The 15,023-nt window shown below is 39.3% G+C and overlaps 2 protein-coding genes and 2 long non-coding RNA genes across 5 annotated transcripts; 3 read left to right on the top strand and 1 right to left on the bottom strand.

Annotated features, from left to right (window-relative positions):
* The first annotated feature begins 1,406 nt into the window (after positions 1 to 1,406).
* LOC125016845 lies at positions 1,407 to 2,802 on the top strand. The gene is made up of 4 exons (XR_007113774.1): positions 1,407 to 1,661; positions 1,850 to 1,916; positions 2,087 to 2,186; positions 2,751 to 2,802. It is a non-coding gene; the product is annotated as an uncharacterized LOC125016845 (long non-coding RNA).
* Positions 2,803 to 3,918: 1,116 nt separating this feature from the next.
* LOC125016587 (lamin-A-like) lies at positions 3,919 to 4,774 on the top strand. 2 transcript variants are annotated; one of them, XR_007113709.1, is made up of 3 exons: positions 3,919 to 3,975; positions 4,084 to 4,182; positions 4,313 to 4,774. XR_007113709.1 is itself a non-coding variant. In XM_047599154.1 (3 exons), exons 1-3 carry the CDS (start codon positions 4,051 to 4,053, stop codon positions 4,650 to 4,652), a joined length of 348 nt encoding a protein of 115 aa, XP_047455110.1. In that variant the 5' UTR covers positions 3,923 to 4,050; the 3' UTR covers positions 4,653 to 4,774. The 2 variants fall into 2 exon arrangements, 1 of the variants encoding a protein (XP_047455110.1); XM_047599154.1 differs by having other exon boundaries at positions 3,923 to 4,182; positions 4,313 to 4,420; positions 4,545 to 4,774.
* Positions 4,775 to 7,541: 2,767 nt separating this feature from the next.
* Positions 7,542 to 9,441, bottom strand: LOC125016675. The gene is made up of 4 exons (XR_007113730.1): positions 9,337 to 9,441; positions 8,865 to 8,957; positions 8,682 to 8,784; positions 7,542 to 8,581 (listed from the first exon to the last, which is right to left on the bottom strand). It is a non-coding gene; the product is annotated as an uncharacterized LOC125016675 (long non-coding RNA).
* Positions 9,442 to 10,633: 1,192 nt separating this feature from the next.
* LOC125016183 (butyrophilin subfamily 3 member A2-like) lies at positions 10,634 to 13,160 on the top strand (the record flags this gene model as incomplete). Its single annotated transcript, XM_047598452.1, has 4 exons — positions 10,634 to 10,815; positions 11,566 to 11,665; positions 12,490 to 12,822; positions 12,928 to 13,160. Coding segments are annotated over exons 2-4 (648 nt in total), but the record flags the coding sequence as incomplete, so codon positions are not given.
* Positions 13,161 to 15,023: the final 1,863 nt, after the last annotated feature.

Genomic DNA, 15,023 nt, shown 5'->3' with positions numbered 1-15,023 from the left:
CACTGAGCACTCAGCAAACCTGTTTCAGGTATGTGAATCCTTTGCCTCCATTTCCTCCTGCTTATTTCTTTCCTTCTTTTGTCCTTTTATTTATTTGTGTCTCTGTCGATCGTCCTCTTGTGGGTCCTCTCCTCCAGACGTCCCTCAACCTTCCTCCTCTGATGGAGTCAGAACCAGCTTCCTGATCGGTAACAGAGACAGAGACACAGCAGAGAGATGAGGGGTTTTAGAAAAGTTAATACAACAATGTCAGGATTTTCAGAGCGACTTTCACCAACGAGATGAGAGTGAATTTGACTTTAGTTGACTGATATATAAATGATTTTATTGGTGGATTGTAGCTGCTACGTTGCTGTGAGTGATGGTGCTGCAGTAAATGCTGACTGTTAGTGAATGAGTGGGTTTCAACATTTGGTCGACTGTCGTTAAGGTGTGTTTGGTGGAATCTACTTCCCTGTATGAACCCTGTACAGCTGAGTATCCGGGTGCTACACCTGCCATGGAATTAATCATCTCACCATTTTGTTGGCCCACTCCTTAGTATCCCTAGGATTAGGGTTAAATAATATAAAAAAAAACATCTTTGTGTTTGTGCTCAGCTCTAAATCACTGTTTTTTTTTTTTATTTCTGTGTCATTTCCAGGCCATCCCTGTATGACACCCAACCTGTTTTGTCCTTTTTTTTTTTTTTTTGTTAATTATATGCTTCTTCAGTATAAATTAATAGAGAGAGAGACATCGAGACATAGCAGAGAGATGAGAGATTTTAGAAAAGTAAAATTATACAACAATGGGGGGGCTGTCACTCACGAGGTAAGACTGAAGGGTCTTCCAGCAGTTGGGGCACCAGAAAATTACTTTCTCATAAAAATATAAAGATTTTGTCTGTTTTACATATTTTAAAACATTTTTAAAACAATTTCACAGTTAAAAACAATGACATTACCCATAAATGTGGTAAATAAATATTGTAATACAAATGATAATGCTTAAATTTACATAAATTTAAATATGCCTATCCCAGCTGTCATTTTCCAAATGATAGCACACAAACTGTCTGCAGCAGGTTTGATGTCCTTACAACAGAGCTGCTCTTTGATAGTGACCTGTGTTACACCATCTATCAGCCATCCTTAGCTCTGTGCTCCCTCCCCAGCTACCACTGTGAATGTATAAAACAATGTGTACAACAGCAGGGTTCACGAGGACAGAATGCAACACATGACGTATGAATGTGGCAGTTGCAGCAAGTGAACTGTCAATAGTCAACAGTCTGCTCCTGTCTTACTTGCTGTGTGTTTGTGTTTTTTAATGACTTTGTTGTCTTCATCCAATCAGACACTGAGCACTGACCTAACCAGTTTCTGACACACCTCACTCCCGAGAAGTGTTTCAGGTATGTAAATCATTTGCCTCCATTTCCTCCTTCTTACCTCTTTCAGTTGTTTTCCATCTGTCCATTTGTGTCTCTGCCGATCGTCCTCTTGTGGGTCCTCTCCTCCAGACGTCCCTCAACCTTCCTCCTCTGATGGAGTCAGAACCAGCTTCCTGATCAGTATGTAACAGAGACAGAGACACAGCAGAGAGATGAGGGGTTTTAGAAAACTGAAAGTATAAAACAATGACATGCCTGGATTTGTAGAGGGGCTGTGACCAACGAAGTAAGAATGAATGGTTTATGGTTAAAGTCTGACTTTAGTTAACTGATATATTAATATATTTATCGGTGAATCCTCTTTTGGTGGATTGTAGCTGGTACTATCATGAAATGAGTGTTGGTGAGGTTCAGCATTTATTCTTTTTGTTTGTGTGCCGTCACACTGACGCTTCTTTGTTGTGTTTCTTACAGTCTGACAGAATAAATTGGAATCTGCCTTTGATACCTCAGCCTGTTTCTGTTGCCAGTCTCTCCATTGGTCAGTCTCAGTTCTGAATCTTTACGTATCTGTCGATTGGTTGCCTCAATTGTTATTTGTTTCACTTGATAGAAATATTTGATGGATGGAACTTCCTCTCCTGCTCCTTAGTATATCCACCCTCACTGTCTTTTGGAATTCATTTAGAGCATCATCTGCTTCATTTTCAGGACTCTCTGATTCTTCAGATGGACGGCCTGCTCCTTCACTTCCTGCCCATAACCATCACTGGTTTGGTTTTCTGTCTCCTCCTGACTCACTACTGTAAAGGTAAATTATGTAGATCTTTGTTGGAGCAAATATGGTTGTTAGAAACAATCTGTTTATTATAATGTGAAGTATTAATTGTTTGAGAATTCTGGGAAACCATCCAACCAAACCAAGCCTTCATCAGTCTCAGTAAACAAGGTTCACAGCCTGCAACATCTTTGAGTTTGTACATATATTAACAGAATATCAGCAGATTTTCAGACCAGTCCTGAAAGTGGAAAAAGAGAATCAAATCAAACATATGAAACAGAAATATTAAATTTGTGTATTTGTTTTTTGGGGTTTTTTTTTGTCAGGAAATGAGCCAATATCATATATGAATGGTGAACCTCTAGGATTAGAACTTAATTTCAAGGTTCTGTGCTGAGAAATGTTTCTATCAATGTGATGAAAGTGGATCACTTCTTGGTTTACGTGAAATAAATCAGGGATTAGTTTCAGTTTGATCTTCACAACATGTTTGTGTTGAAGTGTATGATGACAACATTTTAGTTTGACATAGGTTGTGTGTGTGACTGTGTAGAAATGTCTTGACTCTGTCAGACTCAGTCTGTTTCATTTCAGATGATGCTGCTGTTCCCATCAACACTGGTTTGGCTGTTAGCTTAGCTGTTAGCATCATGGTTATTTTTGCAGGTGTCTTCTTTGTGTGGAGACAAAATAGAACCAGTAAGTTACAGATGAGTCACCACATTATTGATGTAAAACACCAGCAAACGTCTTTTCTAGTTGAATTCAGCTGCTTTGATTTTACACAGAAACCAAGAAAAGATCCAGAGATGAAGCAGAGAAGGAGAAACTTTTAGGAGAAACTAAAAATGTAAGAGACAAGAAGTAAAAGATTAAAGGTTCAGATTGATGAGTTTGAAGAAAGTTTGATCAGTAAACCTGCTGACTGATCATCATCCATCTGTCTGTCTGATAGCTGACAGAGAAATATGAGAAGATTGAAGAAGAGCTGCAGAAAACCAAAGAAGAACTGAAGAACAAGACTGAAGAGATGGAGAAACATGTAGAGACACACACATAAACACTATTATTGTATTATTGAGGACTCACCTCTGATCAACACAACTTTGCTCCATCTACTGGTGAAATGATACAACTGCAGGTTTTCTCCTCCTCTCAGGTCAATGAACTAAAGAAGAAGAAGAAGAAGCTGCAGGAGGAGATGGAGACCAGAAACAAAGAGATGGAGACCAGAAACAAAGAGCTGGAGACCAGAAACAAAGAGATGGAGACCAGAAACAAAAAGCTTGAGGCCAGAAACAAAGAGATGGAGGAGATAAAAGATGAGGTGAAGAACAAGCTCACAGACATGGAGAGAGAAGTCAAAGTCAACTTTGTCATCAGTTTCGATATGTGCAACACAGTCAGGATTGAAATTATCTTCCTCAAAAACAACTAAACAAAAAATATAACCATGAAAAATGCAAACACTGAGATTCAAAAGTGGAGCATGAAATATGTATATTATGATGTTGATTCACTTCAATAAATACTTCAGAAAGAAAACAATAAAATGAGGCAGAGAAAATTAAACATCAGAGAGAAATAAAGGAGCTGGAAACAGAGGTTCATGTTGAATCCACATCTTTTAATTCCATATTAAGGAAGTAGTTTAGAACCAAATCAGTTTGTCATGTTCCTCAATCAAAGTAAATGTTTCTCATCATGTCTCTTTCTTTGACTTCACTCTCAGTGGGAGAAGAAGCTCAAAGAGGAGGAGAAGAAAAGAGAAAGAGCTGAGAAAGAAGTGGAGACACTGAAGAGGAAACTGTAGACTGAGGTGCTTCACTAATAAAGTCTGAATGATTGAGAGATAGAACATGAAGCTGACTGATGTGAAAGGACTAATCTGTGGATGTCGTCTCCTCCCAAACCTGAACAAACACAGAACAGCAGCAGCTCAGACAGTCAGGAGACGTTAAGAGACATCACTGTGGTGGTTAATGAAAACTACAAGTTTATCTGTCTGGAAAACAAGTCTAATCAGGTGATGTTGTTTTATTTATTTATTTTTTTCATAGAAAATATTGATTCCACAGGTTTAATAGACACCAACATTCATGTGTTCTTATCTCTGTGTCTCATTCTTCTTCTTGTGTTTCATTTCCGTCCTGCAGGACAAACCACTGGGAGGACGTCAGTTAAAAGTCCAGATCAACAATAGTGAACCCATCACATACACATTTGATCCATCAGTGAAACTCAAGGCTGGAAAGTCTGTTACTGTGAGTGTTTGTAGATGTTTCATTGATGTTGTTATATTTTCCATTTTCTTACTTTTCCTTCAGTTTTTCTAATTATTATTTTCTGACTGTGACTCTGTGACCTTTGGATTTACTACATTTACAGTTCTGCCATCCAGACTGTAGGTTGTGTCATGTTGCACTTGCTTACCTGATGTGGGAGGACCTGAAGTCCTGGGAGTCTGGAGACATAGTCCAGGCCTCTCTGCAGTGAAATAGTTCCCAGTTGAACTCCTTCAATAAAGTTCAGTAATCCAGCAAACAGCAACATTATAGATGAGAAACAGCACGACTCAGATCTTCCTGCAGAAACCACACACTGCAGAGAAAGTCTCTGGAAACACTTGGCTCCATTTTATTGGATTAGTCAAGTTTGATGTGAACGTTGGTTTGTTTAAAGACTTTTACAGGATGACGTCAGTGTTTTATGTTGTTAAAATCTGACAGAATTAATATTTTAATGTTTTACTTCTACTTTTTTACATAGTTGATTGTAATGAGAGGCGTTAAATGTGACAATTTAATAAAGACATACTTTTACATTTAAAGACTCGTGCGTGTGATAAAGAGTTCTACTTTTTGTTACCTTCAAAATTTTCTCTATATAATTATTTTAACTCTGTATTTGCTTATTCAAGAACATGAGTCAGTATTACATCAGTGAGGAGCACCTCTAGGACTAGAAGTTAATTTAAAGCTCCAATCAGAGTCCATGAGCTGAATGTGAAGAGAAACTGGGTCAAAGTCCTGACCTAAATCCAACAGAAACGTTGATGAGAGGAAACCACCACTGACTTTGTTTTTGTTGTTGATAATGAATAAAATAAATAGATAAAATAAAAACTCTGTGTTGGATCTTTTTGTTGAGAGTCTGATGCAAGGAGCATCTAACACTTTAGGAATGACTGCACAGCATGAACTGACGAATGAGTGAAATATGTGATAAGAACCAGACGGAGGTCAGATGAGACAGATGTCCACCCTGATAACATACGTTGGACGATGAGTCAGAGGCTCGAGGAAACTGAGACAAATCTGATCTGATCAGCTGAGGAGTTAACACAAGGCTTTAGTCTCATCCTGACTCAGGACACAGCTGCAGGGGATGTTAATGAAGGTTTTCATGTAGGAAAACACCACAGCAGACTGTAGTCACATGAAGATGTGTTTCATTTGACTTGGAAACGACTGAACAAAGAAACAACACAAATATAATATGAAGCCATCACAAACACTAAAGCCTCATGCAAACCTCTGACTCTTCTCTTTAGCCAAACTTTTGAAATCCAGTGTCTTTTACGTTCACATGTCGTTCATACTCTCATGATGCATTTTGTCCCTTTGTGACAAAAAGAAACCGCCATAAAATCCTCACACTTCAATATTTTTTTCTACTTTTTTCATGAGTCATTAGAACAACTTCAAAAATGTTTCAGGATTTTAACTCTTTAAATGCCAGTCTGAAGGTTTGACCTGCTGGTTTTGAGCAGTTTAAGTTGTTTAAGTGATTTATGGAGAAAAAATGGAAAAGAAATATTGATGTATGAGGATTTTATGACTGTTTTTTATTATTATTTTTTTTTATTTAATAATAATAACTTTCCTTACTTAATAAATTTCCACAGTGTCTTTAAAGTACACAAGGAGGACGCCAAAGAAGACGTTTGTCTGAACAGCTGAGAAGTTAACACAAGGCTTTAGTCACAGTGACTCAGGACACAGCTGCAGGAGATGGCAGTGAAATTTCTGAGAGATCTTCTGACCAGTTGTAAATCCCCTCTCTCTCGTTCAGCTCTCACAGTCTCCTTATATTTGGTTCTCATCCCCAAGAACCCACATTCATAACAAAGGAAACTTGTCTCCTCACGTCTGGTAATTTTACGAGCTGACAGACGGTAAATTACCTTTTAACCTTCACGCGTTGTACACACTTCACAAACCCAAAATCAGAAGGAGAGAACCAAGAAGAGGAATCACATACTAGAACAGCAGACTGTAGTCACATGAAGATGTGTTTCATTTGTTCACTTGGAAGCAACACAAAAACGAGACATTCACAAACACTTAATATACTTCCATTTAGTCCTGTTCAGACCTTCCACTAAACATCAAGTGTCCAGATCAAGCAGCAACTTCCAGCTCTGAGTGTTGAAGTCCATGAGGAAGTTCAAACAGCTGCAGTTCATCGAGTGGCCACTAGAGGCGCCAAAAGGGAGCAAATCCCCATAGACCCCCATGTTAAAAAGCCCAACTTTACAGCATCATTAAACATGTTTACAGCCTGGTACAAAAAACTGTTTTGGTCTCAATGGTTTATTTCACTATTTATGACAACTGTTACAACTAGATGGAGCCATTAATCACAAACCAGTGACGTCTGTTCATTAATAATGAGTCTTTGAAAAGAGTCTCTCCTTGTAGCTGTGAACTAGGAAATAAATCTGAGCTTAAATCAACAGAAAACAATTATTTAATATCAGAAGACTCATCAGAATTGGTCATTAAAAACATGAGATGATGTGAAAGGAGGTGAAAAGTTGTGTTTTTTTATTGTCATTTCAACTTTAAATAACAGGTGCAGCACATAGTGAAATGAGAGGACGTCCCTCTGGGACCATGGAGCTGCATGAAGACACAACACTGAAAACGATACAAGGGACTGAAGATAAAGTGCACGTGTGCAAACTCAAGCAGACGACACAAACTGTGCAGGACGACAGTGGAAAACACAATGCATCTACACAAAGATATTACACAGAACAAAGAGCAACGTGGGCTAATAGACTAACAGAGTACGAGTTACAGCGGTTATTTATCATCTTATTTTAAATGACATGAAAAGTCTTAGTTCAACAGAACAACACAATAGAACACATATATAAATACAATCTGATTATACGTAGTGTTATTGTATGAGCCACTTGCTCTTGCCCTGAATCATATCTGTAGTATTGGGAGGATATGAGCTAAACAGCTGCATCAGCCACATCCATTACACTACACCTCTGCACCTGAAGGCAGTTAAAACTCTAACTGGAGTAACGACAATAATTTAATGCTGCAACACAAACAAAAGGTTCACATCAAAGAGAAGTGACATCAGCCGTGTTCCTTCTCCTTTTATTTTTACTTGTAAAACTTCATCTGCTACTGAGGTCATGTAAACTGACCTCTAAAGTGTCTTTCAACTACCAGCTGCACCTTTAAACAAACTTAAATATTTTAGTAAATCAGAGTTTAATGAAACAAAATCTTTACCTGAAGTGCCATAAAACCCGTCACATTTTAAAAGATCCTAAAACTGGCACAGGTTCAATCTGAGCCGTCACTCACAAATCTGTCCAAGTTAAAGACAGACGCCAACAGAAAAAATAAAAAAATAAATTCCTATGGTGACATCAAATCACAAAAGGAAAGTATCTTAAATACAGTGTAAAAGTACCCGGCTTTTTATTTAGTGCTTTTCCAGCAGGTTGTGACCAAGACAGGAATGTAATCTATCGTGGACTTTTCTGACAAGTCCATTCTTTAGAAATAAATAAATATAATTTAAAATGAAACTACAACAATGTAGTCAGTAGTAGTTCCAGTCGCTCCACATGGAAAATATCTTGTACAGTGTTTTTGGCTGAGAGACATTAATGAATTATTCTTCAAGCTGAACTTGATTTGAATGTCCAGTGGTCGATGGCCGAGACGTCTCAGAGCCACTGGACAGTCCTTCAACCAATCAGAGCCACAGAACTATTTCTGTGCACAACTGTCAGCTTTTCGTCCTTTTAAGTCATTTCCTGTCAATTTCTCAGGTGACGTGTATGACCACTGTTAAACCACGCCCCCGAGCGATCTGATTGGTCCAGCAGAATCCGTTCCCAGTGGAGAGAGTCCAGACTGAGATTTTCCAACCTGAGGTTTTGTGGATTTTTGGGCATCTGAGAAGCTCTTCAGACGTTTGGCAATTAATTGATTCTTCTTCAAGATCGTCCTGGTTGCCGTCAACAGCGTCTTCAGGTTGGACTTGGTTTATGTCAGCGGGAGGTGATCTTGCTCCTGTTGGTCCTTCTCTCATGTCCATTAACACTTTTTTTTAAGCCAGGCTCTCAGGCTGGTTGCATCGTGTTTGGGGAAGCTTTATACTTGACACTGAAAGAACAATTAACAGAACAAACAAAACGTCAGCTGACTCCTGGAAAAAGTCTGTACAGCGCAAGAAACAAGAGATTTAGGTTTAGGTTTGACTTACGTCTCTTTGTGACGCCGTTTTATGAAATGATAAACGCCAAGAGCTGCGAAGATTACAATGACAACAACCACGGCAATCACAAGCGGTACATGTGAATGACCACCTGACGGGAAAGAAAAGACATTTAAATACACAATCACAAGTGAAGTTTAAATCGATCTGACGCCAGAACTGTTCCCTTACCAAGATCAACGTCTGTCCCGTTCTTTGAATCTGGAGTTTGGTCGACTCTGGGAATCAGTGACGCATCTGTCCAGGTTCTAACTATGTCTGCATCTGGAAAAAACAAATTCCAACTAAATATGTTGATTGTGGAAAATATATTTTGACAAACCAGTTATAGAAACTATGATGAGATGCGTTCCCGTCATTAGTTAGCATGCTACAAACAATGTGGCTAGAAATTAGGTGAAGAACACAACATTTGAAGGAGCATCACTCAGATACTTATGCAGCCTCCATCATGGTCAGTAGCAAACTATGAAGTTAAAGAAGTCTCATCTAAGTACATTATAAGTTATAAGAGAGTGTAACGGATTAGCATTTAGCAAACTAAAGTGGTAAAAATGACTTTTCAATGCTAAATGAGACTAATAAGGAATTCTGTTTGAAGACTTAATCAAAAATGGCCTTCAACGTTAACCCTGATTCTTACCAACAATAAGCTGAACAACCGTCTCGCTCCGTAACTTCGGGATAAAACATCTGTGTCGGTCTCGGCTCAAAATGCCTGGGCCGATTATTTGTCCAGTCCTGGGATCAACTCATCACTACTCTGTCTCCCGTTGCTCTCTGAAGCCTATCTGCACCTGGCTGGTGCTCGTCATCGGTCATGGAGTTCCACACCTGCATCTGTTCCCTCCATCTATGCAGAGCAAGGGTGGATCCCCACAGCCTTGGACCCCTGGCCCGACGAGCCCCCAGGACTGACAATCAGCTTCCTGCTCCACCTTCCACCAGGGTTTCCCTGGTCAGTGCTAGATCAAGAACAAATAAGACGTTAATCCTAAAACGACCTTTCCATCGCACATGAACTGGATGTCACGTGTTTTACTGAGATTTGGAAGAGTGCCTGTGTCTCAGTATCAGCGCTAAGTGAGTGACTGGTCGAGGAGGGGGAATTACCACCGTATTCAAGCAAGACTTTGACTGTAAACATCTGTCACAGGCCTCATCCACCAGTTTTGAGCCAATCATGTTTGAGCTGGGTTGTTCTTGTTCTGTACTGTGCACAGTGATATACTGACCCCCAAAACACAGCACTCATCACTTCTCAGACTTCCTAGCTGAAATAAGTCCTAAGTATGACCCTGTTTTCATCGCTGGTGAAATGACTATATGTAACCAATAAGTAGAAATCAGTCCTGACAGCAGTTTACTATCAATCCAGATTTTATTTATACTTGCTGGACTGGAACGCATCATTCAAAATAACGTGGAAAATCAAAACTCAGTGGTAAAAGGACAAACTACAGGTGTCTTTTGATAATCTAAGGGACAGCTGGCGTAAGGTGAAGGTGAAAAACACTTTTCTGATATCATTTATGTTCAATAAATTTATCACTTAACTGTCCTTTTTAAGACTAATACCAGTAGATTTTTGACCATAGACGGTTCACAAAGTTAAAAATGTTAAAGTTGAGTGAAAGCTGTGGAAGCTCAGCCCAGGGGAAAGAGTTTCTGGTGAATATAAGGAGGATATAAGGATTTTCAAGCTGAAACAAGTTGTTCTCTGGAGGAAACGTTAATGTTAATAAGCTGTCTACCTACAATACTCAATACACTCTGTTCTTCACATCTGATCCTGACTGGTCCAAAGTCTCAGTCTCCAGACAAACTGAAATCTGTTTCCTGAAGATCAGCCTCTGCAGTCTTTATTATTTTATAACTGGCAACACTGTCAAAGTTCACTCATTAAAATGAACTGATTAAAGTTGACACATAAAGTCTCCACGTTGTTGGTTTGTTCACATTTACAGGGAGATCCTCGATGGTCATTTAGAAGTTTTTATATTATTTGAACCAAAAGCTGAATCTAACAGATGAAACCTTGTTAATATACTGGAGCTGGTTGAGGTCAGTGGTCGGTGGATGATTTCCAGATGTGTTTAATGACAGAAACTTCACTCAGCAGGTACGTCGTCTTCTGATGTTGTTTTATCTTTTCTGTGCTTCCTTAGTTCTTCTCAAAGTGTCTCTTCATTCTGAGCTGTTGCTGATTTTAAACCAAAGCTAGATTGAAACGTGAAGTGGAGATTTATTTTCTATTCCTTTGTGTCAGTGAGAAAGTGTTGATGCAGTTGTTTGGATCTTTGAACAGGAAGTTGGAAAGTTGGACAAACTGTAGGTGACAAATGTGAATGTGTAAAATAATCCTAACAGGAGGATTCACATATGAAGATTTAAACTTCACTGTAGAGGAAACAAGTGTGAAAGTATCATTGTCACAGACGAAGGGAAAAGTCAATAGTTTTTATGATTATTGTTGGTTTTATTGAAGCTGAGGCCTGGAGTTGTTGATAATCCAGTGAAGAGGGCGGGTACTACTGCACCAATTACTCTACCATTACTCACCTCAGTGAAACAACGACACAGCAAATTGAGGCAATAAACCTACTCACCACCTTGAATATCGGGTCACTACACTGGAGGCTGTCCAGATACACAGGAAAAAACAGAGGAATCAACTAAAACGGGATCAAGGTGTTACTGATTGGTGGGAGTGGTTTGGGAGGAGTCAAACCTGGAGGTGCATTCACAGACCCTACTCAACAGTAACCTGTTCAAATGGCATACTCCACAACAATCATAATATGTGCGATTTTGTAACTTTTTAAAGCTGACTGTACGTTAACTTGTGATAGATCATGTGCTTCATTTTCAGGACTCTCTGATTTGTGAGATGGAAGGTCTGTTCCTTCACTTCCTGCTCAGAACCATCTCCAGTTTGGTTTTCTGTCTCCTCCTGACTCACTGTTCTAGAGGTAACTAATGAACAATACAATATTTAAAAGGTCAGAGTTAGACCTCGTCAAAATACATGTGTATGAATCAATAGAAATAAAGCTCTTCAGTTCAGCATCAACCGCTGAGTTTAAAAACAGATGCTGTGGTGATAGCAACTGGATGAAGATTTAACCTGAATGAAAGGGCTCCTCATGTACAAACCAATGAAGTTGGGACCTGATTCAAATTATTGGGTCCTTATCAGGCCACTGCAGAGCTTGATGACGAGCTGATCATTTGAATGCGTTATTTTACTCTTCATAGTGCGCCACAAATTATCAATGGAGGACAGGTCTGGACTGCAAGAGATCGGTTATGTGTCCACATTTCAATTATTTGGAATGTGGACACATCAGACTACAGCACACTTTTCCACTTTGCGTCACTCTGTCTCAGATGAACTCGAGTCCAGAGAAGCTGGAGGTGTTTCAGGGTTTAGTAAATTTATGGCTTTCTCTTTGCATGAGTTTTATCTTGCACTTGTAGATATAGTGATGAACTGTGTTAATTGACTTCTAAACTTCCTGCTGTGTCTCTGATGGATTTGTTTGGTTGTCCCAGTCTGAGGACAAACTGGTTCACTTGAATCAAGAGCTCCCTTGAACATATCTTGATTTCCGGTTTTAATGAATGATGTCCCAGATCTAAAAGTGAAAGAATTTTTGAATGAACTTAACAATTGAGTCCACTTTGGAGTCCCATCAATATGTTTTGATGAGCAACAAAAATAATCAACAAGTTTATGACACTAACTCCATACGTTCTAGTCCAGAACTCAATAATCCTCTGTTTTTCGTTCCAGGTCAGTCTGAGTCAGTGGATTCACTTCAACCAATTGTAGCAAGAGTTGGTGATGATGTTGTTCTACCGTGTCAAATCAAACCTTCGTTGGACGTTTCTGCAGCAACGTTGGAGTGGAAGAGGTCAAACCTCTTTGTCCTGGTGTGGCGTACTGGTGCAGACTTTAAAAGACAAAAAGATCCATCCTACAGAGGAAGAACATCTCTGTTCCCTGATGAACTGAAACATGGAAACGTTTCACTGAAACTCTCTGATGTGAAGCTGTCTGATAAAGGAACGTACAGATGTTACGTTGTAGAGATGAATAGAGAGATGTTTGTTGAGTTTGTTGTTGGTGAGTAGACGTATAAAGTATAGTCCTCTGATATCAACTCTGACCTGAAGTTGAGTTTTACTTCCACTGACTTTGGTTTGAAACATTTTGTTTGTTCAGTGTCAGCTCCTGGTTGTTCACCCGTCATCAGTTTATCAAGGATGGACAGAGACAGAGGAGGAGTGGTGTTACAGTGTGAATCCAGAGGCTGGTATCCAGAGCCTGAGGTGTTGTGGCTGGACGCTGAGGGAAACCTGCTCTCTGCTGGACCTCCAGAGACAGTCAGAGGTCCTGATTACCTCTATACTGTCAGCAGCAGAGTGACTGTGGACAAGAGACACAACAACAGCTTCACCTGTAGAGTCCAACAGAACAACACCCACCAGACCAGAGAGGCTCACATACATGTTCCAGGTAGAACACGCTTAGAGAACGGACCATGACATGATTTTAGTTTGACACAGTCATGTAACTCTGTGTGTTTTCATTTCAGATGATTTCTTCAGTTCTGCTGTTCCCATCATCACTGGTTTGGTTGTTAGCTTAGCTGTTAGCATCATGGTTATTTTAGCATGTGTCTTCTTTGTGTGGAGACAAAATAGAACCAGTAAGTTACAGATGAGTCACCACATTAATGATGTAAAACACCAGCAAACGTCTTTTCTAGTTGAATTCAGCTGCTTTGATTTTACACAGAAACCAAGAAAAGATCCAGAGATGAAGCAGAGAAGGAGAAACTTTTAGGAGAAACTAAAGATGTAAGAGACAAGAAGTAAAAGATTAAATGTTCAGATTGATGAGTTTGAAGAAAGTTTGATCAGTAAACCTGCTGACTGATCATCATCCATCTGTCTATGTGATAGCTGACAGAGAAATATGAGAAGATTGAAGAAAAGCTGCAGAAAACCAAAGAAGAACTGAAGAACAAGACTGAAGAGTTGGAGAAACATGTAGAGACACACACATAAACACTATCTTTGTGTTATTGAGGACTAACCTGTGATAATTATAACTGAGGCTTTCCTTCATCTAATGGTGAAATGATACAACTGCAGTTTTTCTCCTCCTCTCAGGTCAATGAACTAAAGAAGAAGAAGAAGAAGCTGCAGGAGGAGATGGAGACCAGAAACAAAGAGATGGAGACCAGAAACAAAGAGATGGAGACCAGAAACAAAGAGCTGGAGACCAGAGACAAAGAGATGGAGGAGACAAAAGATGAGGTGAAGAACAAGTTTATAGATATCGAGAGAGAAGTCAAAGTCAACTTTGTCATCAATTCTGATATGTGCAACAGATACAGGATTGAAATTATCTTCCTCAAAGGCTACGGTGCAGCAACTAAACAACAAAATATGATCAATAATAATGCAAACGTTGAGATTTAAAAGTGGAGCATGAAATATATATATTATGATGTTGATTCACTTCAATAAATACTTCAGAAAGAAAACAATGAAATGAGGCCGAGAAAATTAAACATCAGAGAGAAATAAAGGAAATAGAGGTGCATGTTGAATCCAGATCTTTTAATTCCATAATAAGGAAGTAGTTTGGAACCAAATCAGTTTGTCATGTTCCTCAATCAAAGTAAATGTTTCTCATCATGTCTCTTTATGTGACTTCACTCTCAGTGGGAGAAGAAGCTCAAAGAGGAGGAGAAGAAAAGAGAAAGAGCTGAGGAAGAAGTGGAGACACTGAAGAGGAAACTGTAGACTGAGGTTTGTCTGTTTCTCCTGAGAATCATCAAATCATTTTTCTATTTTCTATCAGATTGTGGACAGCAGAGATGGTTCTAAAACTGAAGTGTTGCTCATTGGTTCTGGAACCAGAGACAGAAACTCAGCAGGAAACTGGAAGAACTGGGAATAAACTTAGAGTCAGATCTCAGGTCTGAGGTTCACATTAGAAACATGACTAAGAAGGAAGCTTTGTGGTCGGCGTGTGATTCTCCAGCTTGTGTAATTGACAGGTTTGGCAGCACTGGACATAGTTTTTCACCTCCACTCTCTTTCTGGGCCAGTTTGCCACTGCCTCTAGTCTTTGTAGGTTTAGACAGAGTGTGGCTAAAATCTCACCCATATTCCAAGTGGGACCAATCCTTCTCACCCAAACTCTCCTCAGTGGAAAGGCCCATGCAGGGTCATGAGGAAACTGAATCCGTTAAATTGTGAAATAGTTTTGAGAGACTCTGGTGAGGACCTGGTGTGAATGTGGCTCAGCTT

Source organism: Mugil cephalus, chromosome 1 (genome assembly GCF_022458985.1).
Source record: "Mugil cephalus isolate CIBA_MC_2020 chromosome 1, CIBA_Mcephalus_1.1, whole genome shotgun sequence".
Taxonomy (NCBI): Eukaryota; Metazoa; Chordata; class Actinopteri; order Mugiliformes; family Mugilidae; genus Mugil; species Mugil cephalus.
Note: the sequence above shows the minus strand (reverse complement) of the source record. Positions and strands in the feature narration are given on the sequence as shown.

Bases quoted from the DNA above. Each gene is read 5' to 3' on its own strand.
- LOC125016587 (XM_047599154.1), top strand. From the start codon at position 4,051: ATGTCGTCTCCTCCCAAACCTGAACAAACACAGAACAGCAGCAGCTCA. The intron at 4,183-4,312 runs GTGATGTTGTTT...TCCGTCCTGCAG, and splicing joins TGGAAAACAAGTCTAATCAG to GACAAACCACTGGGAGGACG. The intron at 4,421-4,544 runs GTGAGTGTTTGT...CTACATTTACAG, and splicing joins AGGCTGGAAAGTCTGTTACT to TTCTGCCATCCAGACTGTAG.